The sequence below is a fragment of the Lytechinus variegatus genome, chromosome 3 (assembly GCF_018143015.1).
Source record: "Lytechinus variegatus isolate NC3 chromosome 3, Lvar_3.0, whole genome shotgun sequence".
NCBI classification, from domain to species: Eukaryota; Metazoa; Echinodermata; class Echinoidea; order Temnopleuroida; family Toxopneustidae; genus Lytechinus; species Lytechinus variegatus.
This window is the reverse complement of record NC_054742.1, coordinates 74,287,024-74,312,498: the sequence shown is the minus strand read 5'-3', so window position 1 is coordinate 74,312,498 and position 25,475 is coordinate 74,287,024. Positions and strand designations below refer to the sequence as shown.

The following is a 25,475-nucleotide window of genomic DNA, read 5'->3' as shown; positions in this document are numbered from 1 at the left end:
GACTGAATTGATATAAATAGAGAGAAACGGGTTTAGCCTGTGTGGTATTAGACTATCTGAGAGGACAAACTGCTGGTATAGCAAGTGATTATAAACTGTTTTCAGAAGTGCATACATGAAGGAATAACACAGAAAGTGCATTTCACTACATACTTGAAATCCTTTTCTTCATAAAAGTGTGTTGCTTTCTCTAAAGCACTCACATTTTCCAGATACCAAAATTAAATGAACTATTTAGATTTTACACTGAAGTACTGTGATTTTTTTTCTATAAATAGATAAAGGATTTCTAAAAAGAGGATTTTTCAGTACAAAACATTTTTTATATTATCTTACAGGGGATTCACATGGTTTTCTTGATGAATAAGAAACTTTCTCTCTAGAATCAAATTGATTTTACTCAGATCCATATAGCCTGATTATCTTGATTTATTCCAATAAAATTGAATTTGATGATATTGATGTTGATGATGATGATGATAATGATGTGCATTGACCAAAAATACATTATATCAAAAAACCATGTCCAACATGCTGAAAATTTACACTCCAAAACTGAAAACAACATTCTAATGCAACCAGAAATAGTATGTGTTATATCAATTGAAATGATGAGGATGCTAACCCTATAGAATTATCATTGCAAGATTATGTTCCTATGACAACATGCGGTTAGTAAAGAAGTAACGCCATGCAGCAACCATTTAGCGCTCCTTATTCTGTAAAGTACTCTCCTTATTTGATATTTCAAATACCAGTATTGCTCAATTATTGTTCATAATTTTTTTTGAAATGCCAAATAAAATAATAATAAATTGACAAATATCATTCACTAAATTATTGTGATGTGCTTGCCCGTAGTCACATCAAGCATAAAGTTGAAACAAAGAACAGGGCACCATTGCATAAAAGTTACTTTTATGGTAATTTTGCCATCCAATAGTAAATACCATGGCTACGATGATCAATAGCCAATCAAAATCAAGGATTACATACAAGTTGCCATAATGGTTACTTTTCTGCAATGGGGGCCCAAACTTCTAGATAGCCTAATACTAAACTATGTAAATCTATTTCATACCCATTAAAACAATGAGCGATCACAATATCAAGAAAATTGCACAGATTTGTGTCTTGCTTAAGATATAGAGTGAGCAAAGTTTGGATAATGATAACAATCAATTTTGAAGGATGATAACAATAAATTTGGAGGAGATATACTCTAATAGTTCCCAACATTTTTAATGTTTCCTGGAAGATGTCACAAGAAATCAGCAATCATCCCTTATTGTAAAGTTACGAATGAATCATTATTGTTCATTCTATCTTTACAAAAACATATTAGGAATGTTCATTTGCTTGTACTACCCAAGATTGCTGGAATAGCCTTCCTGAATTTACTTCTAACAACTGACACATTAGACAAATTTAAAACAATTCTTAAAATTTACTTGTTACCAATTTTACCTCAATTAAACAAAGTGAACTCAGTGACATGTCTTTTCTTTTCTCTATGTTCTGTAGCACATAGCATTGGCATAGATCTGTGACATCATGCTATTCAAGGGGGGATGAAACAATAGAACATCCCCCTGTACAAAAGGTTCATTGCTCAAATTTACGCCCATGGCACATAGAGACATACTTGCTTATTGTGATGTGCACTACATAAAACCTTGTTATTGTTATCATCCTCTTTCTGTGATATAAGAGGCTGAAGACAGACACTAAACATAATTACTTGAACTCCAAAAAACATTCTCTTCACTTTAAAGATATAATGTTGGACAATAGGAATGTCACATAAATCATTCCAATGAAAACCCTAAATGATCCCCAAAGATATATTTCTTTGCCTCATGAAGTAGTAACAGTCCCACTTAAACAGCAACAAATATAGCAACAATTAATCTGGCAAGTTCCAATCAACCACGATCACTGTCTTGACATTCTGTTCTAAGTTACACAAGTTTATTTTGATGATTTATTTATCAACTAAAACTAACTGTAGGCTTTGAAAGATAAAGTAGATAAATACCTTGTTCATAGGAACTGTATCGGCCATGTTCTTGGTAGTGATATCAGTCCCCACAACACCAAGCAACTGCTGACTCTGGTTTTGACAAGCATGGAATAGAAACAAATTACAAGATTTCTTTAAATAAAACATAAAAGTAAAGCATTGAAAACCTTCCATCTCTCAAATATAACACAAAAAAGTAATTTCCCACTTATTATAATGAACCAAGTGTATAATTACAAGATTTTGATAGCAATTTAGTTAGTATGAGTGTTCAATATTCCTGTGTGCTCACTCTATGTAACTTGATGAATCACTTTGCAGTTTTCAGAGTCATTCAACAAGTGAAAGAACAATTCTGCCACATTTTGTTCTCCCTTAAGACCATTTTCTGGTTCAACAATTACAATTCAGGGCGTCTAAAGGCCACCGCACACCCTACGACCCGACCAGTCGCCGACTGGCTTGCGACTGGGTGAGGGGAGATGTGACGTCACAGCGCTTGTCAGCTTCAGAGTCGCAGACCGGTCAGAGACAAGTCGCAAGGAAAATCGGAAGGATTTGACATGTCGAATCCTTGTGACTGGATCGCAAGCTCAATCCAACCTTCAACCAATCAGACAGCAGAATTGCATGACGCGTATTATGATAAACAACGCGCATACGCAGTAGTAAGCGCAATTTCTCAGATGCTATGCCAAAAAGCAAAAAGCGCATGCGTGAGTCGCAGATCGGATCGCAAGGTGTGCGGTGTCGAGGCTTATGACTGCCTTGCGACTCATCTCCTCTCACTCAGTCACAAGCCAGTCTGCGACCGGTCGGGTCGTAAGGTGTGCGGTGGCCTTAAGGTGTCAACACCACCCGTTTCTTCGAACCCAACTATTTTACTCTCTAGAGTCTAAGAGATCCACTACGGCTTTTGATCCTGGATTTGGTTAATGTTTTAAGTTAATTCTTCAAGACAATGTCAGATATTGACACAAAGCCCCAGGCCAAAGATTAACCAAGACTGTGGTCACTATGAGACATAATGATAGTCAAATCAATCTTGTCCAATGGGTCTAAGTTGGTGTTAATAAATCATTTAGTCCTCCTCATGTTGACCAGAGAGTGGATGGAAAACGAACAAACAAATATAAAAAAATCCATTCAAATATCTCTTGATTTCTTATATACATAATGCCACAACAACAAGTGCATCAGTATCGTAAAGAGCCAAAGGGCCATTCTTGGTCACGAGTGTGACCGAAATTAGGACAAATTTTGACTTATAAATTTTAGAAATTTGTAACTAATTATGATTTTTAAAGTTTCATTTCACTATGAAATGAACAGGAATTTCAAAATGAAATTAAACTTTCAAAATCATGCTTCAGTGCGAAGTCACAAACGTGACCCGCTTCTTTTGACCTCTGACCTTGAACCTGCATATTGGAGACAGCAATAACTATTTCCAAATAATAATTGACTAAACATTAGTACTAAATCTATAAAATTTGTAGATTTCATAAATATTTTACCTCAAGATGTGTCATAATTTTGGTCACACAATTGACAAAGAATGGCCAAAAAAAATTTATGGGGCCAGACATGGTCTATCAGACAAAATAAATTTATTTTTAAAGAATCGAACTTTTAAATACAAAAATCAAATTTTGTGATACATTTTGATATTTATAACATTCAGAAAAAGATATATTTCACGGTTTCCCTTTTCAACAGTATTCCCTTTCTTTTCTTTCTTATCCTCCTTTTTTCTTTGGCATGAAAATTTTGCCCCCCCCCCATTTGTACGCCAGTGAAGTACACTAGCTTATTCTTCCTCTTGATGAAAAATGACATTATTATTTGATTATTAAAACAGCCTCTGAATGTAATTGTGTAGGATATGTAAACTAAGAGAGAAATGAAATGGTGAAACCAAGGCAAATCTGTTCAAAAGAAAAACAATGCAAATTATCCAAAGCAAAATAATCTAACATACATATGATACACTCCGAGTTCGAAGTTTGAAATAAAAGTAAACTCAAAGATACATTTACATCTGTAGAAAAAACAAACTTCTCGCCATTTACTAGTCCCATCGTTAGGAGAAGGGTTCAAACTTGATATGGAGAAAGATATCACAGGTATTAGATAACACTGAATACAGGGATTGTAAGAAATACATGACTATATTAATATATTCAAAAGGGATTGGGCTTGTATGTAATTGAAATACTTAATATTCTCAAAGTTGACCATAAAAATGGGATGATTAACAGCAAAATATGATGGGGTTTGGGTTGAGGGGTAAGGGAATTTCAAGTTAAGATATTAAGATATTAAATTTTACTAATGAATACAGGGCAAAAGAAAAATGTTTTAATGGCATAAAAAGTGACTTTGCTGAATACCATCTCAAACCCCATTGAACTATGGCTCTCATGTTAGAGAGAGTACTCATAGCGAAGAAAACATGTGTTAATAAAATATATATATATTTATACAGGACTGGAGATGAGGGAATCTGGGAGGTATTAACAAGTACAACAAACCAAATCCCAATGATTGTGGATATTATGTTAGAAAGAGTACTCATAGGGAAGGATATCTGGGAAATCTTAATGGTATAAAAAATGACTTTATTAAATACCAATTGAAATCCCATTGACGGGCGACGCAGAGGAGAGGATTATCTTTTGTGTTGGGGGATATCCCCCCATGAAAAAAGGATAATCCTATGCTCTGCCACCCATGGACATAGCGAAGTAAAACAGCATCAATAACCCCCCCCCCCCAAATAAACAAAACAAAAAAATAAAATTAATAAAAATAATAATAAATAAAAATCAAACAAAATAATAAAAATGAATACAGGATTGGTTGGCAGGGTATGATGGAGGGAATACATTTCCTGGAAATATCATATGGAGAACTAGATCAAGAACCAGATTTCCAGATCAAAGCAAATAGTTATTCTGTTGGCACTCATACTGAGTTCCACAACACAAATTTTAGCAATTAATTGTACACTTGATTTTCTCAATTGATTTACATTGTAGTAAATGCAATCAATTGTAAAAACATGTTCTACAATGATTGCTAAGCTTTGTGTAACAGACCCCAGATCATAAAATAATAATCAACTCTTTCTCATGCTGATCAATGGGAAACCCGTCACTACCCTTACACAGCTTTATACAGAATTCTGAGCTGAAATTGAATATCTAAATAAATGATTCTTCATACTTCCACAAGGCTTCAACAAGGATAATGATAAAAAGGAAATTTTCAAGTCAAATGTAATTGTGCAAATGATATTGGTAAACAGTCAACTAGCACTATACAATGATTTGAATGAGTGCTTTAGACAATTTTCTAGTGAATGTGCAACAGATTGAAGTGATACCACTGATTTGGAAAAAGCACTGTTGGAAAAGCATGATTAAGGCACAAAAAGGTCACCAAAATAACAATAATGAACTTAATTTATCAATAAACTGATATCAACAAATCTGGATGGGCCTAGTGTTTAACATTTTAGCTCAAAATGAATGGTTAATCTAGAATAGCTTGAATCATTTCAGTTCAATAGTGTCATTAAAACAAGGAAGAGTTTTCCATCTCAAAATATCTCACTAAAAATCCAAAGAAAAATATCACTATTAAACAGAGCACTTGAAAATGAATTCACATGGCATGCATGATGATTATTTAACAGAAATAAACTAAAGTTGACTTCATGCCCCTGTTAAAACCCCCAAATCCTCAGCAAAAGATATAACCAAATTGGAAGCAAAATGAAAAAAATATATATTGGAACTGATTATACATGAGTGCTAATGAAAAAGGCAAAGCAATGTCTTATCGATGAAGATGAACATGCTCTGGTTTGAGGTATATATAATAAAAGGGAGGAGGAGGGCAACGGGATCAAAGGAAGTCTTTTAAATGTTTTGGCATGGTAATACTACCTTTCGAGTTTCATTAGATCCAGGAACCTTTGATGAAGAAGTCAAACAAAAAAGGCACTTGATATTAATGCGATATCATTTTTCTTGGACAGAGCCGTCATAACTCTGTTATATACAATCAAAAATTCTGCTGGAATTCACTGAAATATGCAAACCAAGAGTATACAGTGGTTCTTCATAACCCTCAAGAGTAAAAAGTGCTTTATAGTATGTACACACAATTACATAAAAGGAAAAAAAGTGAATATTCCCCATGTGGATATGTAAAATAAACAATCCAGAATTCACAAAGGTGATTTTTTATCAGGTTTATGCAGACTGCAAGCATATTGAAACAAAAATGGTGAAATAACATATACAAACTGTGCTCACAGGGCACTAAATTCATGATTGTTAATAATAATAATAATAACACATAATAAGCTTAATACAACCGTTTCTAAGTGTACTGTTATCTGTTTATGATTAATGCCTAGATTCAAAATGAATGGGCATAAAATTTCATTTTCAAAAGCATTAAGCATTAATGAGCTCTTATTTTTTTAATTTAAGTCTGTAAACAGTATACTGAAACCATGGCAACAAACATGAATTTCAACACCCTATGAAAAATGTACATATTCATCCATTGACCTTTTCTCAATATACAGTATGCATGTCATTAATCGATGTATAAAACATGCACGATCCATGTATTAACAATGCATTCAAAATTTAATTCTGAGATTTCTTGAATGGGCATTGCAATAAGAAAGTGTCTGAGGTTTATTGATATTGTGAATTCTGGCCTCCAAGAGGAACTCCATTACAATATTAACTTTTACACAGGGAAAAAAGAAAAAGAAACAATGTAACAAAGGTTTGGCTAAACCCAAACAAGGATGATTGTATTAATATTTCAATACCCATAGTTTTAATCCGATAATATCACATTCATGCAACTCCTCCATAAGCAATTTGTTCTAAATTCTTAAATGTGTATTTTTATTTAGTGGTGATTGATTATTAAATACATATTTACATATAAGCATCTGATTACATATGCCTACTGAATGAACAAGTAAAATCATGGTCAATTTTTTGTGACAATGGCAAATTGTGGACTTTATAATACATGACCTATGGAGAGCATGTGAGGTCACAAAATAAATAAATAAAAATAAAAGTTATTATTGATGGCTTTGTTTATGCCAAGCATCATCAATGTGATCCTCTGAGATATATGTTCTTTGAAACACTCATCTGAGATCAAGGTGGACTTACACTTTGGTGTATGTAAACTTCATCAATGTAAAGTAAATGATATCTAAATGTAAATACAATATCGGAAAACAAAATATAGCTCACTTTCAACTCATCCTCTAGATTGATTTATTGTTCATTAGATGAAGATAATACTTGTGCCATTTACTCGATTGAAAGGTTAAATAAGTTGTTGTGTCGGTGCAAGAACGCCCTTTGCAAAATGTTCTCGTGCACCGCATCGCTGCAATGCACTAATACATGCTGCTACGTACATTTTTGCAGCCATGCGATACACAAAAGTGAGGTGTTAGGGGCATTCTTACACTGACGCAAAAAAGTGTCCTCATTCACCACATCCACTTCAACAAAGTAATAAGAAAATATTCAAAACCTTTCAATGACAATACTAATCTTCATAGCATAAATGGTGATTGAAAGGTAATAAAGATTGGAATAGGTTGGGGAGTAAACATTACAATAATAAACTACTTACAGTATACGTTGATGTGTTGTAAACAGGTAAGGTCAGTGTAGTCATCATTCCAAGACCCTATAACAAAGAGAGGTGTTTTTTTTTATAAAACATCGCATAAATAAACATTATGGGACAGTTGTTATATACATACATATACTAACAAGTTTTCTGCTTTTAAAATTTATTTCTACTTCCACAGTAGTAGTAGTAATAGTGGTGGTGGTGGTGGTGGTAGAAGTAGTAGTAGCAGCAGCAGTAGTACTAGTACTAGTAGAAGTACAAGGGCAGAAGAAATAGAAGTTAACACCACCACCACTTCTGATGCAGCTGCTACTACAGCTATCATTGCCAACTTCTACTCTTTTTTCTACCACCAACCCACATACTGCCTCCACTTCTACAATTACATCCAAAGACTTACCAGGGCATCCAAGTATATATCTGACCACTGGAAGTTCTTGTGACCACTTAAAACCATTGGCCTGCTGACCACTGGAACATAATCCTATAAGAAATACAAAAGTATTAAAATAGGAAATAAAATCCATTTGAAATGGCAATATCATTTGAAAAAAAAAGTAGATAATAATAATAGGCATTCATATAGCGCCATCTATCTAGAAATATTCTATTCCGAGGTGCGATTTTGTTATTATTGTTACCCCGGATTTAGCACAAGCTGCCTTTCAGCACTCATGCATTCAAGGAATTAATCCTGCCGGGTACCCATTTACGTCAACTGGGTTGAGTACAGCACAATGTGGATAAAGTTCTTGCTGAAGGAAATCATGCCATGGCTGGGATTCGAACCCACAACCCACGGTTTCAAAGTCAGAAGACTAATCCACTGGGCCACAACACTCCAGCCAGATAGGTGAATGTTTCAGCAAAATCAGTTAAACAATTAGAAATATATGAATATTTCAGAGTTATATAAAGTTTTTTAAACTGGATGTTGGGTGAGGATTACTCCTCTATTTGTTTTACTACACAAAATTGTCATCATCTGTTACACACATAATCCTACGCTCTCTATTATATTTTTAATATTTATGTACATAGGAGAAAACCATTAAATTCCTGCTAGTAAGTACACAACAAGTGTTTACCAAACTACCAATTTTGATAGTAATCTCACTTTGAAGTAATACTCTTTTTAGTAAAAGAATAATGAAGGGCCACAATTAACACCAAGGAAAAATTAACAAAAAATGCATACCAAAGTAGTGAGTCTCACAGCTCCAAATGACTGGATTGTACTGAAGTAACCTGGAAAGATATATTCATGTGAAAAAGATGAATTTCATGTTTCATCATCATCATAATAATGATAGATACTTATATTAATCGCATAATAATTTGTGAGTTCTCTTTGCGCTTTACAATTTAAGAATTTACTGCGCAATCTATAACAAGAGAGTTACTAAAATGAGACAGTAAAACAATTCATCAATTATACTAATAAACATAAACAAAAATACTACTTAATGTTACAAGAAAATATGAGAGAAAAGAGCAACCTGTGTATAATGGACATAGCCCATTTCAAGGACATATGTGACTATTTCCTTGTCTGAAAAGAAGTCACACACATCCAGATCCAGATTGATAAAAACCTAATATTATTCCATTTGGAATTTCTAGTGGAAATAACTTCATCTTAAACACAATAATAATAACGGCGGATGTTATACACTTCTATGCGTATATGTGCTGAAATATTTTCCAGGCTGGCTATAGACTTCTAATCATTCATCATTTGCTGAGCGTGAATCGTTTTTATGTACAGTGCTGATATTTAGAGAAACAGTATCTGGAATAAAACCATTTTGAAATAAACAAAACTAATTAAATGAATTAGGTAAGAAATTACCTTTGTTCGTACAGGCCATGTCTCTGATACCATCGGAAGACACCATAGAATCAGCACCCACCTTGTACACAAACACTCGAGCCTATAAAAAAAAAATTTTCACAGTTAAAATATTCATATTATCAACCTTGATCAACAAGACTACATTATCTTTACAAACATTTTGTTTCTACCAATATTTTCTATACACATGGGTGGGGAGTGGTAAATATGGTTGCATGATATTGGGTTTAACCCTATCTAGGCCGGGGGGGGGGGGGGCCTCGGAGCCCCCCCTCTCAACGAATCGCACGATATTTTTGCTGTGCGAAATTTTTAACCACGCCGCTCATGAGTTTTTACTTTCAAGTCTTGCGCAACTTTTGAGACCAAATTTTGCATCACCCGGGTATGTGATTCCGAAATTACGCAACATTATGTAAGTGCATGTCAGACCGAAAATTGCTCAAAAACGTGATTTCGTGTACAAAGTCAATGCAAATTGTGTTTTCAACCAAATTTCATAAATGTATGATTATTTTTAGTTTTGCTAGTCTAAATTTTATGCTTTTTTGATCACAGAAGAGTCCCCAACAAATTACATTGAAAACACAATGAAAAACAAAAGGTCAAAAAACAAAGAAATACATGAGAAATTGCAAAAAACGATATAATACATAAGAAAATGATTTGATATCACAATTTTTTCATGTACTCTTGCTTAGGACACCACAAAGAGTTTCTATACCAAAAATTAGTACATTTGGAGCTTTATTTAGGGAGTTAGAGGAAAAAGTATGATTTCGCATACTAATTACGCATAAATTCCTCCTCTACCTCCTCCCCACTACTTCCTCCCTCTCCATTCCCCCTCTTCTTCCTACCATCGCCCACTACTCCCTCCCTCTCCCCAATACTTCCTCCATCCCTCTCCCTCCTACTGCTCTCCCACTTCTTCCTCTGACCCCTCCCTCCTTCCCCACTACATCATCTCCCAACCCCATGACTTCCTTATCCATCTTCCATCTTCCTCCATTCCCTTACCCGTCTATCTCCACCCCCTCCCCATGACTTCCTCTGCCACCCTCCCTCCCTCCGTCCCCCTCCCCCAATACTTAATCTGTCTCCCTCCATCCTCTGTCTCCTATCCCACTGCTTCCCCCATCCCTCCCTCCTCCCCTCCATCCCTCCTACTCCTTCCCCCTCCCTCCCTCCTCCCCTTCCCCGATACTTAATCTGTCCCTCCTCCTCCTTCCACACTACTTCCACCATTCTCATCCCTCCCCCTCCCTCTGTCTCTTTCCCTACCTTGAATGGATTTCTGTTACGAGCCTCAAATATGGCCTCCTCAGAGGACGTTCCGCCATCAGTAAAGATCATGATCACTCTGATACAGTCTGCACCCTGGTTATTTCCCTCACCACCGAGCCTCTCTGTCCTGTTGAACTGCAAAACAAAGAATGTCAAAGGTCATGGGCCATCTCACAAGAGGTCGTGTCACACTGAGACCTGTATGCTATGTAGGCCTACATACCATGTACATTGCAAATGGTTTGCCTAAGTCAAACCATTTGCAATTTCAGATATTTGTTTAAAGAGAAATTTAATTCAGAAGAGGTATATAATACATGTTTTGCATAATCTGGTCTAAAACATTGCTTCAACTTGGGAGAATATTAGACATCTAGAAGGGCAACTTATGCAAGTTTATCTGCAGACAAAACCAATTATAGGGGATTTACAGCAAAACCCAGGTTTGGCATTGAGGGTTTAAAAACAGTAAATATCAAGAAGGGAAAAATGTGGAAGACAGAAATTTCTTGGTATCAATATTGGGAAAATTCAACAAGTTTCCCTGTTCAAAAATACTTTTCCTGTGCGATAAACTAAGAACTCACAACATATATTTAATGTGCCTTTCTGTTACAACCTGAAGTTTCAGCAGCTTCTTAATTTTTCTTCAGGGGGGGTGTTTATTACATGTACAGTGATTGAAGTTTATCACTTCAGAATATTTTTCAATACAGACACTTACCTTTTCAAATTCATTAAAAGCGTAGTTCAGAGCATTTGAAAAATCAGCAATCCCACCTGCTCGAACTTCAGTCTGTACTTTGTTGTTCAATTCCTGTAAAATTAATTCCAAGTTATTCTAAAATTCATTGCAATTCTTCAAAATAAATCAAGAACACAACACACTGATACAATAAAATAAAGCACTTTCTTCAGTTATCCACTAATTCATTTATTTCAATTTTACTTTTTTTTATTTCACCTTTCTAAAAGCCATCAATATAAATCCAGAGCATTTAAGATTTTTTTATATATAGTCTAGAAACTTCACATACTTAAATCCATTTAGGGAAGAACAAGCTTGCTTTATGGATATAAACATATTTTTTACAAATGGAATGACATGAAAAATCATCAAAATGATGAAAATTCCAAAAGAGCGGTGATGACTTTTGTCTAACTATTTGCTGCTCACATATGCTTTATGTCTTTAAATATATCAAATACATCAATGTGCAATAATGGAGAGTCTTACCTTCTTGTTCCTAAGGTTAGCTTGAACAAAGGTATTGAAGCAGCTTACATTCTGGACATCTTTACTAAACTGGAATCAGAAATATGGGAAGATTAAAATTAACTTTGGCAATTCTCCTCTGATCATCAGACAGTCCAATTCAGACTTTAGGATTTCATATATGATCTGGTACCCACTTCACAAAGACAAAAAACCATGGCAAATATAGCTGGGGGCAGTTGCCCCCAGAAATTTTGAAAACCTACTTTTTTTTACTGAATATATCATAACATTCACCAAAAGTGTGCACAAAATCCTTTAATTTCGCTTTCGAAAATGCATAAGCACCCCCATGAGAACCTCGGTTGCTTTGGTCTCTCACTTTTCAATTTCTTCAAAAAAAATTTTACATGTCTTGCCCCCCCACGGAAAATTTTCTGCATACGACCATGATGGTAAATTTGTCATTATTGTAACTACCACGAAAAGCTTAAATTTTATTGAGTCCTGTAACCATCATGGTATGGCAAAGTCACCATAGGTGTAACTCTTTATGAAACAGTCCCAGGGATCCTTTGCAGAAAAGGTTGAAATTAACATGATTTCAAATTAAATATCAATGGAGAATTGCATCTCATGTTTTATTTGATTTTTAAAAGCAAATCTTTTCTACATCTGGTCCCAGATAAAACTACCTGTCCAATATCTCTGGTGTACAAAACACAAGATGCAATCAGTGCTACCATCAATCATTGCAGTTTCATAGTTTGTGATTGGCTGAGAAACACTGGTTGCAAGTTGTTACTATGGTTACTATCAGACAATGAAAACTTGTCAGTGCTAACAACTTTCCTAATAGATTCATTGCCCAGAAAAGTGCATTTATAGGAGAAACCTTGGTAGGTTCATCACTTACCCATGCTACATTGACAAAGTCATCATTTCCAAGGGTGTCCAGTGCCTTTGAGACAGAGACCTTGATGATCTTCAGAGTCATTCCAAATGTGCTTCCGCTCCTATCAATAAGTTTAGAAAGAAGAAAGTTTTATGGGAACAGTAGCAATTTTGTGCACATGCATGCATGTATGTATCATAAGGCAGTGCTGCACCAGCCCGAGTTTGCTCAATCTCAAGATTTTAGCCTGATCGACCCTCTTCACCATTAATCTCGAGATTCAAGAAACCCCGTCTCCACCATGGCAAGAAGAGCGATTCCTGCTAGAGCCAGGCATTGACGCATTATTGTCTGACATCGTGAATAAAATAATCCCAAGTGCGTCCTCACCTACGAATTAGTGGGTTAATTCGTAAAATTGTGTGCTATTTTGCAAATAATCCCAAGTTGACTTTCGATTGCAATCTCGAGACTAATCCTGCGACCTAGTGCGATAATTGCGTCTCCATTACAAATAATCTTGAGATTGTTCAGACCGGGATAATTTGCCAGATCAGAAATTGTGCGCTAATTTGAAAACTCGGGCTGGTGGAGACGGCCCTACATACATCCATGTACATAAGGTTCAGTTCTAGATGAGATATCTTCTGTTCCTATATGTCCAGCTCCTGGTTTAGATTCCATTCCAGTCAGAACATCCAAAATGTATATTATCATCATAACTGAAATCTTGAATCCCATCATCAAATAATTGCAAGAGTAAAATGGTTAAAGTTGAAATCCAATCATCACCTTAGATCAAATTCCTAGTTTGCATTTTGGAGTGCAAAGTTAATCAAATGTAAAACAAGTCAAAATTTGACCAGAACCATACCATAGGTAGTGTGCTCGGTGCTCCCATCATTGGCTAAAGAAAATGTCAACAGTCACACAATAAGTTGTGTAGAACTTATACCTCAGTCACATTTAATCTATGGCGGCTGTACAGCTAGTCAAAACAATTGTTTTATTAATTTTTATCAAAACCACATAAATTAAGCTAAATTACAAAAATGATAAAAGGCTGTTTTTGACTCGCCATATGGCAGCTGTAGATCAAATGTGACTGAGTACAAACAGCTTTATGGATGAATTTTTACAAGTAGTCTTCCATAATAGCACAATCAATTCCTATGACAAAAAAAATTGGCCACAAACTCACGAGTCAATGAGGATCATGACATCCTTTGGAGAGCTTGTTGCCTGGATGTACCTAGAAAAGAGATTCACAAATTCAAAGTCATTCTTCATGTTAAAGAATGTCAATTTTATTTCAGTTCAATCACAACAAAAAGCGAAGTTGAAAACAAAGATCTACGTTTTAAGTTCATAGTCTTTATGAAAAATAACATTATGAATAAAAATATGATCCCTTAATTGTTTTGTCTTAAAATTGCATATTATTTTTTGTTATTTACTGCATTATTTTCTACCATTTTTGCATATTTCTTTGAATTCAAGCATGAAAAAGAGTGTGTAATATTAGAATACTTGGCTTTTATTAGATGAATTAAAAAACTTCTAATTTTTCTAAAAAAATTGCAAGGAACAAGATCCTATATTTCTTACAAGGTCTAACATAGCATATATATAGATATTTCTTAGGATTGTTTTTTTTTTACCTACCAGCATAGTTAATTAATAAATGAAATAACTTCTTATGGTAGAGAATGAATCAATGTTAAGGCTTCAGAGTTCACCATGTATCTTCTATTGGCTTATATTTGGTCCTGAAAAGGACCATCCAATGTACTCTAGCCTGCGCTGATCCAGCCGGAATAGACACAACAGCCTAAATTCACAAAGGTGGTTTTGAAAACAATTGACCAATACTCATGCACGTTTTTGTCCCAGTGCGCCAAATTGATGCTTGTATGTTGCCGTGGTTATCCACGCTATTTCATTCACAAGTCCACTGTTTTGCTTTATTGAGTCCACTGCTCAAAACAGTGGACTCATAAATAAAATTGTGTATTCAACCATGGCAACAGGCATCAATTTGGTGCACTGTGACAAGCGCGAATCAGCATTGAACACTTTTTTCATTAAAAGCAGTGTTTAAGCATAATTATAAACAGGGTGTGAGCAAGAACAAATTAAAATAGCTGAAATTACAAAAGCTCCTATACTTTGTACAGACAAAAAACAAAGAATGCTGGAATAAGTTGACAATTAAGAAACAAATATAGCTGAAATCAGCTAAATAGCTGAACTCTCACACCCCTGTATAAAGGACTTTGTATAAGCCATGAGTGCAACAGATGGTTTTCAAAACTACCTCTGTGAATTCTGGCCATTAGTTCTGAGAGGCTGACTAATATTGTGCAATAACAATATGACCCCTAAACGGTAACGTGTCCAATCTGCCTGGAACAGCATTAAGCATTCTGTATGGCATACAGCACCCTAGAGTATGTACCATATTGGTCTGCTTTTCATGAATTTGCTCATTCTCCTAAAGACAGAATATACTTGCCAAAACTTCAAGTTAATGTGGTCCTCTCGAGGACCAAACATATGCCCATAGATATCATGAAGTCTCTTCAAAGACAATGCTCTGGTTGGAATATGCACACTCTACCTTCACTATTATTATTTTATTATTAATTTGTATTAAAAATTGATTAATCTTCACTCTCCCTAACTGAAAATATACAAAATTCACAAATATGAAATTATGGAGTGCAATACAAAATTATGATTGAGTATCACATTCAGTCCCATGTTGATATAAAATATACTGAGCTTGTTAGATGAACAAATGATTAAAGGATTGCTTTTTAAAAGGGAAATAAATACTGTGTAAATAAGTGCACTGAAAACAGGCTATAAACATTAACTACAGGAATATACATCTACATGTATATTAAGACGATGCATGCAATTAATAAGTGCTAGTTTAGTTTTGAAATATACAAGGAATTAGTTATTCAACATTACAATCTGTATATGAAAATATATTGGGAGGATATAATAATTCAGAAGAGGAAAAACATACAGTAATCCTAAATGCAGCTTAGTAGAAAAAAACAATTAAATAAATATATATGCAACTTCTCAATAAAACCTGCAAGGACTGCATCTGATAGAATAATGTTACATAATGTTTCATAGCATGAACACAAGATTTGTGATATTTTTGCTTGATTTGTCTAAAGATAACCACATGAAATGGAAATAAGTTCTACTTGAACTTCTTGGAGTTTGAACTTTTATTGGATTGTGCTGATAATCGCACATTAAATTTTTCCTACTACAGCAAGAAACAAAAATTATAAATTTTTATAATATATTATAGCATATACAACCAAGAGAGAGAGATGCTTTGTAACACACGTTTGCTTTAATATAAAGATAATAAAAGCAAAGCATATTGTTTTTTTAAAGCCAAATCATATATACAAGGTATGTTGATCACATCTATGAAGCAGCAGTCATGATTGTTTCCTGTTAATAGCCTCACTTACCAGCCCCTACGCCGAACATCATATTGGTCTTTATCAGGTTCCCCTGCAGAAACCCACTCTTTAGCTGAAAGATGGAATGGGGAAGGAGACTAGGGGTGTTAGTCAACCACATAGAAGAAGGTACAAACTATGAAGGAATGATTAGTCACAGAGATAACAGAGATCATATTTTAGTAAGGGATGAATTTGCTCTCATAAAACAAACCAGATAATCAGGACACGAATCAGCTTGTTTCAACAATTATTTCAGACATTTTTACTATTTGCTATTTGCATTTGAATAGAACACATTCATTTCAGACTAGAATATACTTGATATTATGAATAGATTAGATGTTGACACATCAGTTGATTAATAAACTAGTCACAAAATTAGTCTATTCTTACTTTGTTAGACTAAGAGTGTATATAAAAAATAAAGCATTGGAACGAGAGTAAGAATCTAAATTAATTCAATTTTGTAAACCACTATATCTTGGAACAACTTTGATTCCGGGTAGATCCATGTTAAATCTCAGAATTCAGTTACTGAGAGGATAAAATATAGTTTTAAATTTTACATTTTAAAAAAATATTTCCACTGATTGCTGGGATTGTTCCTTGGAGACAATCAGTGAATTTTAGGCCCATTCAACATAACTGTACACATTGTAATATTCAGGCCTACATTCATTGTTTTTGGAGAAATCCTTGATAATCAACATTATCATTAAACTTCTTTTATGCATAAGCTTTCCTTTTTATAATAGTACCAAAAACTTTAAATGAAATATATCATGACCAATTCCATCAAAATATAAATATTTCTTGCAATTTAGTCATAAATGAATTCATTTTCTCTCTGCAAAAGTAAGTTCAAATTGTAAAAAGTCTTGATTACAACTGAATTTGTAAATATCTGCAGAGATATGCAGAACAAAAGAAACATACAAAATGAAAGTTTCAAAGTGATTAAGAGCTTTGCATGAAAGACTAACAGCATGTATATGATTATCAAAGGCAAAATGTTAGATCCAAACATTCTTGAGTATACATAATAGCATGTTTGAATATAGTTATGTTAGTGTTAATGATTAGTACACTTTCAAAAGACAATATTAGTGCATCGTGAGTGATCCAAACAAAATATTATTGTAAACCAGTTCCTTCACAATACAAAAAAATAACTAAGTACTGGGCAAAGAAGGGATCCCCTAATAATTGTTTGTTCCATTTCAAAAGGCATGTAATATCACACGCAAATCTAAGAACAAAAATCAATAAACTATGCTGAGAGGGCCTAAGAGATGTACATTTCAATCTTCTGTTTGACAACTCTTTTTATTCTTACAGTTTTACACAGATGAACAACGCTACTCTTCGATACCTGTGGTTTTTACAATACAAGACATAAATGTACTCCAATATTGCATGATTCTTCAGTGCTCCATGCATCAATAAATAAAGAGCAATCATATAGTCCCTTCTTCCCACTCATTGGGTAAGCCGGCCCACATCACAGTTCATGTAGGTAATCCTGCAAAAACTGTATAAGTGTTGTACAAGTCACAATATATGTAATCCTTAATTTGCTTTGAATACATAATCATACAGCAAAGTTAATACATTTGCCCATTTATGAGTTTGCATTATTTACTGTTATTATATATTTACGAATATTACATCGAAAGTAGTACACACTCAGGTTGTTTAAATATCATAATCAAAGCATGCTTACATTACTCCTTAATAACTCTGGAGCTCTGAGTTAGAATATCATTATGCTAAGTAGGTTATACTTTAGCTAGTTATTCAGAGAAGACAGATAAATATGATGTAATTGTATTCAGCATTTTAAGCTACAAAGGCTCAGGGAGGTCACATGCATTTAGCTTTATAGGCTGTTAGAACCATCAGCGGATAGTTTGTGAAAGGGGAAGTTCATGACATCAATGTGATCTCAATTAAAAAAAATACCAACGTAATGATACAATTACAATTTGACAAAAATCCATCAAAGAATAATACAGTAATAAATTGACATTACGTTCAAGCAGCTCCCCCATATCAAGAATTCAATACCTTTGTGACGAATACAATATTCTCATTGAAATTGGAATAAAATCTGATAAATTGAATGCACAGTTAAGATAATTTAAAATATTTGGAGAAAATAGTATTTTATGATATAAGTCTGTATCACATGACAAGGGAAAACTGCTCAAATATAAAATCACATATTTAAAACTTAATTAACTATCAATAACTGTTACTCTTTCATCAATTTTTGGCAAACCTTCACAAATAATTTCCTTTCATTTTTCTGTTTTATCAAAACCATCTTGATGTCAGGGAGTTTTCCATTAAGGTTTTGGAAAATTAGTTCCTGCGACAGAGAAAATTTTTACTCAGAGGGTGCGAAAAATGAGGTTCTGCTCACCATAGATGCAAAAAAGTTCCATTAAGGGGTTCAAGAATAAGATTAAAAGACATTTGCTCCAGCTGAAATCGCTTGTTTGAAATATATATGCATGAATATAATCTAGCACAAAACTAGCCCTTGCTTAACCTCATTGTGTAAAAATAGATGCATTCCTTACCCTAGTATTATGAAAACCAATCCCTATCTTAACACTATTTAAAGGGAAATTTCAGCCTTGGCCATAAAATGTTATGTTGGAAGAAGAAAAATTCATAAAACAGAATGGTGAAAGCTTGAAAGATATCGGACACGAAATAAGAAAGTTATAGCTACTTTAAAATTGAGATCACTAATAGTATGTAGATTTCAAATTGGCAACTGGGTAAGTAAATTATGACAAGGGGCAAGGACAAGTTTCCCATAGACCATGTACTTTATTATCAGGGATTTGTGGTTTCTCTTAAGTACCCATTCCCTTGGGCAGTAATCTGAATATAACCCAAGGTAGTATAATGTTTAAGGTCCTAATGAAAGAAAATATAATTTGAAATAAAAACTTTTGGGAAAAATTACAGTTAAGCCAAATATGTAGTGGAGTACATGTACATGAAAGAGTAGTCATTGCCTTACATAAATGGCATCTCATATGCGGCCAATTTGAGGTCTCCATATGTAGTGATTACCAATATTTACAATTCTTAAAAATTCATAAACTGTCTTAATGTTTGTCCAATATTGTTCAAACTTTCACCTATCAACTTGTCTGATATTTCTTTTTCTTATAAAAACAAGTTTTTATTTGGGTTGGTTCCCCTTTAAGTCTTAAAAAATTAGAATAGGAGCAACTGCACAAAGGAATGCTAAGTACATACTGGTCTGTCTTTTCACAACTTCCTGACATTCTAAATGTATGATTTTGTGATTTTGTCTTTTCATGTAAGTTTACTTGAAAGGTTATTTTTTAGTTTTGGCAAACCCCAAACATGAATGTCACTATCCTGATTCATTACTAGATTATCAGAATGTTTAGGCCCAAACAGTTTAAATAGGAATATGACACACAAAAAACTCTGTTGGATGAATTTTGTAATTTTGTATGGAACATCTTTATCATTTATATACATGTAAAATCAGGCATGAGATGAGCTGAAAATTTATCTCGCTCTTTATAGTCTGTAATTTTGTGATATTCTATGTGTTCAAACTGTACACTTTAAAAGTAAAATAACAATTAACATTACTGAAAGAGGGTACTCAACACTAACAAATCAAAATTTAATTTCTTTAAATTAAAAGAATGGTTGAAAAAAAATCAATGGCCCCTATGCTTGTGTAATATTGAAATGTTATGTGATACTTGAGTATGATTCACATTATTGTCCCTTTCCCAAATTTTAGAAGGCTTTGAAGTCTTGTAATTTATTGTTTGTAAATAATTAGTTACTCAATGTGAACAATCAATGTATCTTATCACATATTGAAAATGGAAACAAAAAATATATAAATGAATTTTCACAGGAGCAAATGACAGGTCACCAAGAGAGGGTAATTGCTCAAAGCAAGGTTTTCAAATTACTATTTGCACCATCAATTTATCTTATCAAAAATTGAAAATGGAAAAAAATTAAATGAATTTTCACAGGAGCAAATGTTGGGTCACGGTCATCAGGCGAGGGTAAATGATCAAAGCAAAGTTTTCAAATTCAAGCAATCTTTCTCATACCATTTTCTAGTGCGGGCAGTAAAGGGTTCTGTTACATCTTCTGTGTATAATCGCGCTAGGAGAAGAAAACAGTTTCAATATCATCATAATACTGCTACACTCATGTCCCATGGTATTAAATGATATACAATAGGTGATTTCAAGTTCAGTGTTGACCTCTTGGTGTTGGTGCTAGGTCAATTTGTACATGAGTATAACACCAAACATAAAATGAAGATGGTCCTGAAAAGTCACTCACTACGTGTTGACCTGTCAACACTCTAAAAAAACGAAGAGCTAATTTAGTTCTTATAGAGCGTGTATAGTGACTGCACTTCGGAGTGCTGATATTTCTCATTAAAATTTGAACCAGACAAATCCGCACTCGGAAGTGCAGTCACTATACATGCTCTTTAAGAGCTAAATTAGCTCGTTTTTTAGAGTGAATATTGGGATCTGGATTGTTTGTTTTTAAATCAGAATAGGTTTTGGAGCTAGAAAACGCAATCCAAAATGTGCTTCCAACACTGAACTTGATAACACCCATTACATGTATATAATATGATTGATCATTGTCAGGGTGAATGGCAACCTACGAGAATTTTAGAATTCTAAAAATTTGCTCAGATTCTTAGCTTATTGACTCTTTAACTATCTTGGAATATGCCAAACCTTCTATACATGACAAGGTCAAATTGATATACAGTGATCATGATGTTAAGTTTATAACAAATAGCATATATGCTATTTGTTATAAACTTAACATCATGATCACTATCATCAATTATAATTTTCTTCATTATCGTCATTTTCATTTTCATTACTACCAATACAATTATCACTATCATCATCATCATCATTATTCTTATCATCGTGAACATCATCATCACTTTTATATTTTATTATATATTGCTAGCATTAATATCATCAGCATAAGGCTCATGTTATATTTTATGGTTCAAGCGTTAGTGGTATGCTTATCAATAATAACAATAATGATAAACAGGGCTAAATATATATACGGTATTGCATATCATAGTGATAACATTGCATCTCTCTGCGCTTTAGAAGAAAAGAGAGAAAGAAACACCTGTTTACAGAGGAGCATGTAATCAATGAAGTACACGTATATCTTATCTTACAAAAAGGACTGAAATAATTCTTCAGTATTAGCTTGTTTCACGATATCAAGCAAGTTGTTCGGAAGCTCAGCAGATAACATTTTGAAAGAACGAGAGCCACATAATTGACTATTAATTTTGTAAATTACCAGCAAAGATTTCTTGTTTGATCTGAACTTTCTTTGGGGCACATATTGATCAAATATATAAATATGGATTTTCATTTTTCATTTTCATCAATGAGTTCTCTGAGATAAGATGGCAAGTAACCTTGCAAGCATTGGTGCATGTATGTAAGGAGTTTGCTTACAAACACTAATCATTTAATATATGTTAAGAGCAGACTTGTTGTTCTTACAATCCATTTTTGTTATAATATTTTTACATGAAATGAATTCTGTCTAAATACTTACAATTGAAGTTTCACCAGTTCAAAGATTTATATTTGTCCTGATGGATTTTAATTCCTTTCGAAATTGCTTTTCTTAAATCACGATTTACATTTTTTTTAATTAATGGTAATAATGATAATAAATAGAAACTACAAAAATTAATAGAACCTTATTGTTAGAAAGGATGTTCATGCACATCCATAGATCTTTGAGAAACTTAGAAATAGAAAATTTGTTACTTTCGCACATTAAAGGAATTGAATATAGCATCAAATAACATATAAAGCAATTAACGCTGTATTTACTGTATAGCAGCTTTAGTGCGTAAGGCATTTTAGTTAATGCTTCAAAAGATACTGGAAAGAAAATTAGAGTCCTGACGAGTCCTGAGGAGTCTGAATAAGGATTTTACCACTTTCTATTGCGTGGATCTTCAGTATAATCATCAGGTTCAACAACTGGAACAACTAAAAGATGAAATGGTTGGGCTTTCATAAGAACCGTTGCAGGAAAACAGACGAACATTACCTGCTTTATAATTCCATGCAATCATAACAGCCCAGTCTAGGATCAATCTCTCACAAAATACATTGTAGACCTACAAAGTTATCAATTATGTTAACATTAACAATATTACGACATGACACTTGTTATTTGTGAAGTGATTAAAGTACGAACAGGGCTACTGTTGAAAAGAAAAAGGGCCCTTTAAAATTGTCCACTTCTTCCGTGAAACTTACACGCTGCCCTGACTCGCGGTGCAGACTCGGCTTGTGGGTCTTGCGTCGCGTTTACAAGCTGTCCCAGCTCGCGGATCAGAATCGGCTCGCGGGACAAAGACATAGATCAGTGGATAAAATTTTCTTCATGAAACGCACTCTATCTGCTCCAGGGCATACTTGACTTTGTGTTTACACAGAGAAAAACTGCCGTATCTTCACCGGCTCACGGGTCTGATCCTATTATTTTGGCGGAGCAAAATTGGCGTGTCTGCACCGTGAGGTGTAAATTAATCGCGTTTCACAAATATAAAAAATGGCGAGTCTGCACCAACTGGCCAAATTAGTCAACAATAACATCGTATTGCTAATTTACATTGTTTTCTTTCAAAGATCTGTTCAGGACTTTCCTCTCAATTCTTAGAAAAAAAATATCCCTGTTCTTTGCCATATACATGTCAGATCTCCTTTCAGAAAGACATCTGGAAAATGCTAACAAGCACACATAATCAACCAACATGGGAGAAGGCACGTTATTTGATAGAGAAGTTCACCCAGACGAAAGTTAGTGAATTGAATTGAATTTATTCAAACCAGTCAAAAAAAGTACAAAGTACAAAAAAGTACAAAAGTACAAACAAAATAAAATGGTTACATTACATATGTAACCATAAGTAAAGATAGCAGAAAAAATTCTTATTGGTGATGGTATGAGGAAAATCCATAAAATATTAAGAAAGTTATTACAATTTGAAATATTTGATTAGTGGCGTCATAAACGAGCAGCTGTCCCATTTGTTATGTAATATAAAAAGCATGAATTTGATTTTTTCAATGGTTCGTGATTACTTAATTTTTAGTTTCTTATTAGGAGCGCATGTGAAATGATTTGTTTATTGATAGCCTAACGAAAAAATAAAAACCATTTTCAATTTTCTGGGAAAATGATGTGTCATTTATTTTTTTTTACCATACATGTATGTAGGAGAGCTGCTTGCATATGAGGTCTCAAATCATATGATTAAAATTCATATAACTTTTTTATTCTTTGATGGATTTTCCTTGAAATTTTGCAATTTTTTTTTACTATTTTTCTGCTATTTTTACAATAAACTTTATGTCAGGGTGAATTTCCTCTTTAATTCTCCAGATGATCTCATGACCACAAATCTAATCTGGTCACTCTCCCTCAAATATGGATAATACATGGTCTAAATCCCTGTATGGACCAACTTTGAAATTGAGACCCTGAAATATTTCTTCATATTAGGCCTATACTCATGACCTTGTGACTGTTGAGTTTTTTTCTTTGATAGGCCTACACTTCAAATTGATTAATATAGGATAACTGTCACTCATACATGTATACACATTTAAACTTGTACATTTGAAGATGATACTGTTTCATAAAGACTTTTATAATAACAAATACACAATTTCTATAACAATTTCATTATAATTAACGATTTCAGTAGCTTAACACTGTTACTACATGTTTTTGTTTACAAGTTTTATGAAATGAGCCCCCGGATGGACAGAAGGATAACGTAACACGTCCAGCAACCACCTACAATAGGTGAGGCATAATCATTTCTATAAACACTACAAAAATGTTTAATAATTTCTAGGGTTAGAATGAAATAAAAAATTAATATTCAGTTTATTGGGGAGGGGTGGGCAGGTACATGTATATGACAAGTGGGTGTACATGTATGTTAAAGGGCTGATATTAAAATTTTAGAAATACACCAAAAAATAGTACATGTTCGTGCACTTTAATGTTCCTCAAGATCTTCCCCATACCAAGATAACTACATATTCTACATCATTACCATTTCCGTACACGAGGGTCATAAGTATAAGTGGGTGTGGTTTCAACTTCTAAGGCTGGAAGGAAAGAAAATAAATATACCGTGCATTTTCACATTTCATGATCTTTCAGGCTTTTCAGATGGAAAATATTTACGCTCAGAAAAACAATATCAAAGGTCATCATACAGCCAAAAAGACTGTTCATTCCCTCAAATTAATTTCAAGTTTGCTAAAAGCCGGTATCTTGCTAGTGGCTAGCTGGTGGCTAGCTAATTACAAGCTAGTGGCAGGCTAGTTATTAGACAGTGGACAGTTTAATAAGCTCCAATCAGCATGCAGATACATATTCAAGCAATATTATAGTGCATTACTGTTTGCTACTAGTGTTTAATAACTTTAATATCAATTGAATACTACGTCAACCACTGGTTGCTAGCTAGTTGATGGCTGCAACTAGACAAAAATAAACTCATTATTTTTGGGGGCTACTTTTCACATCTCACTGCCTGAATCCGCAACATTGGATATAAAACTTTAACATTGCAATGAATTTTTAGGGCTCATTTTTTAGTTTCCAGAGCTCTATGATCATTTCTGTGGCAACAGGCCATAGCAGTGACGATAGATGTAGAACTATAGCCTGGAATTATAACTCTTTCAATTTTACATTTGCCATAGAAATTAGAAAAAATCCACATCAATGTAAAATTATAATTCTACTAAGGTTCTGTGAAATGTACGGTGACCTTGCATTTGACATGTGGGTGCACTGCATTCAACTTTTGCCAGCCTCGATCGTCAAGAACCTACATGGCCATCGCAGCTGTGACATCACTGTAAAGACAAATGGCA

The 25,475-nt window shown here is 33.9% G+C and overlaps 1 protein-coding gene across 11 annotated transcripts in view; it reads right to left on the bottom strand.

Moving 5' to 3' along the window:
- LOC121411917 (voltage-dependent calcium channel subunit alpha-2/delta-2-like) overlaps nucleotides 1–25,475 on the bottom strand; it is an 87,930-nt gene that overhangs the window by 38,681 nt on the left and 23,774 nt on the right. For 4 of the 11 annotated variants that reach the window (XM_041604816.1, XM_041604807.1, XM_041604817.1 and 1 more), the window contains exons 7-18: nucleotides 16,477–16,540; nucleotides 14,172–14,222; nucleotides 12,992–13,091; nucleotides 12,097–12,165; nucleotides 11,584–11,676; nucleotides 10,857–10,994; nucleotides 9,570–9,651; nucleotides 8,916–8,965; nucleotides 8,118–8,201; nucleotides 7,715–7,771; nucleotides 5,977–6,003; nucleotides 2,039–2,113 (exon numbers count right to left, since the gene is read on the bottom strand). In XM_041604816.1, coding sequence (XP_041460750.1) covers nucleotides 2,039–2,113; nucleotides 5,977–6,003; nucleotides 7,715–7,771; nucleotides 8,118–8,201; nucleotides 8,916–8,965; nucleotides 9,570–9,651; nucleotides 10,857–10,994; nucleotides 11,584–11,676; nucleotides 12,097–12,165; nucleotides 12,992–13,091; nucleotides 14,172–14,222; nucleotides 16,477–16,540 — 890 coding nt within the window. Of the gene's footprint in view, nucleotides 1–2,038; nucleotides 2,114–5,976; nucleotides 6,004–7,714; nucleotides 7,772–8,117; nucleotides 8,202–8,915; nucleotides 8,966–9,569; nucleotides 9,652–10,856; nucleotides 10,995–11,583; nucleotides 11,677–12,096; nucleotides 12,166–12,991; nucleotides 13,092–14,171; nucleotides 14,223–16,476; nucleotides 16,541–20,600; nucleotides 20,656–22,504; nucleotides 22,560–24,643; nucleotides 24,699–25,475 lie in introns of all 11 variants that reach the window. The other 7 variants (XM_041604818.1, XM_041604815.1, XM_041604819.1 and 4 more) reach the window with 6 other exon arrangements.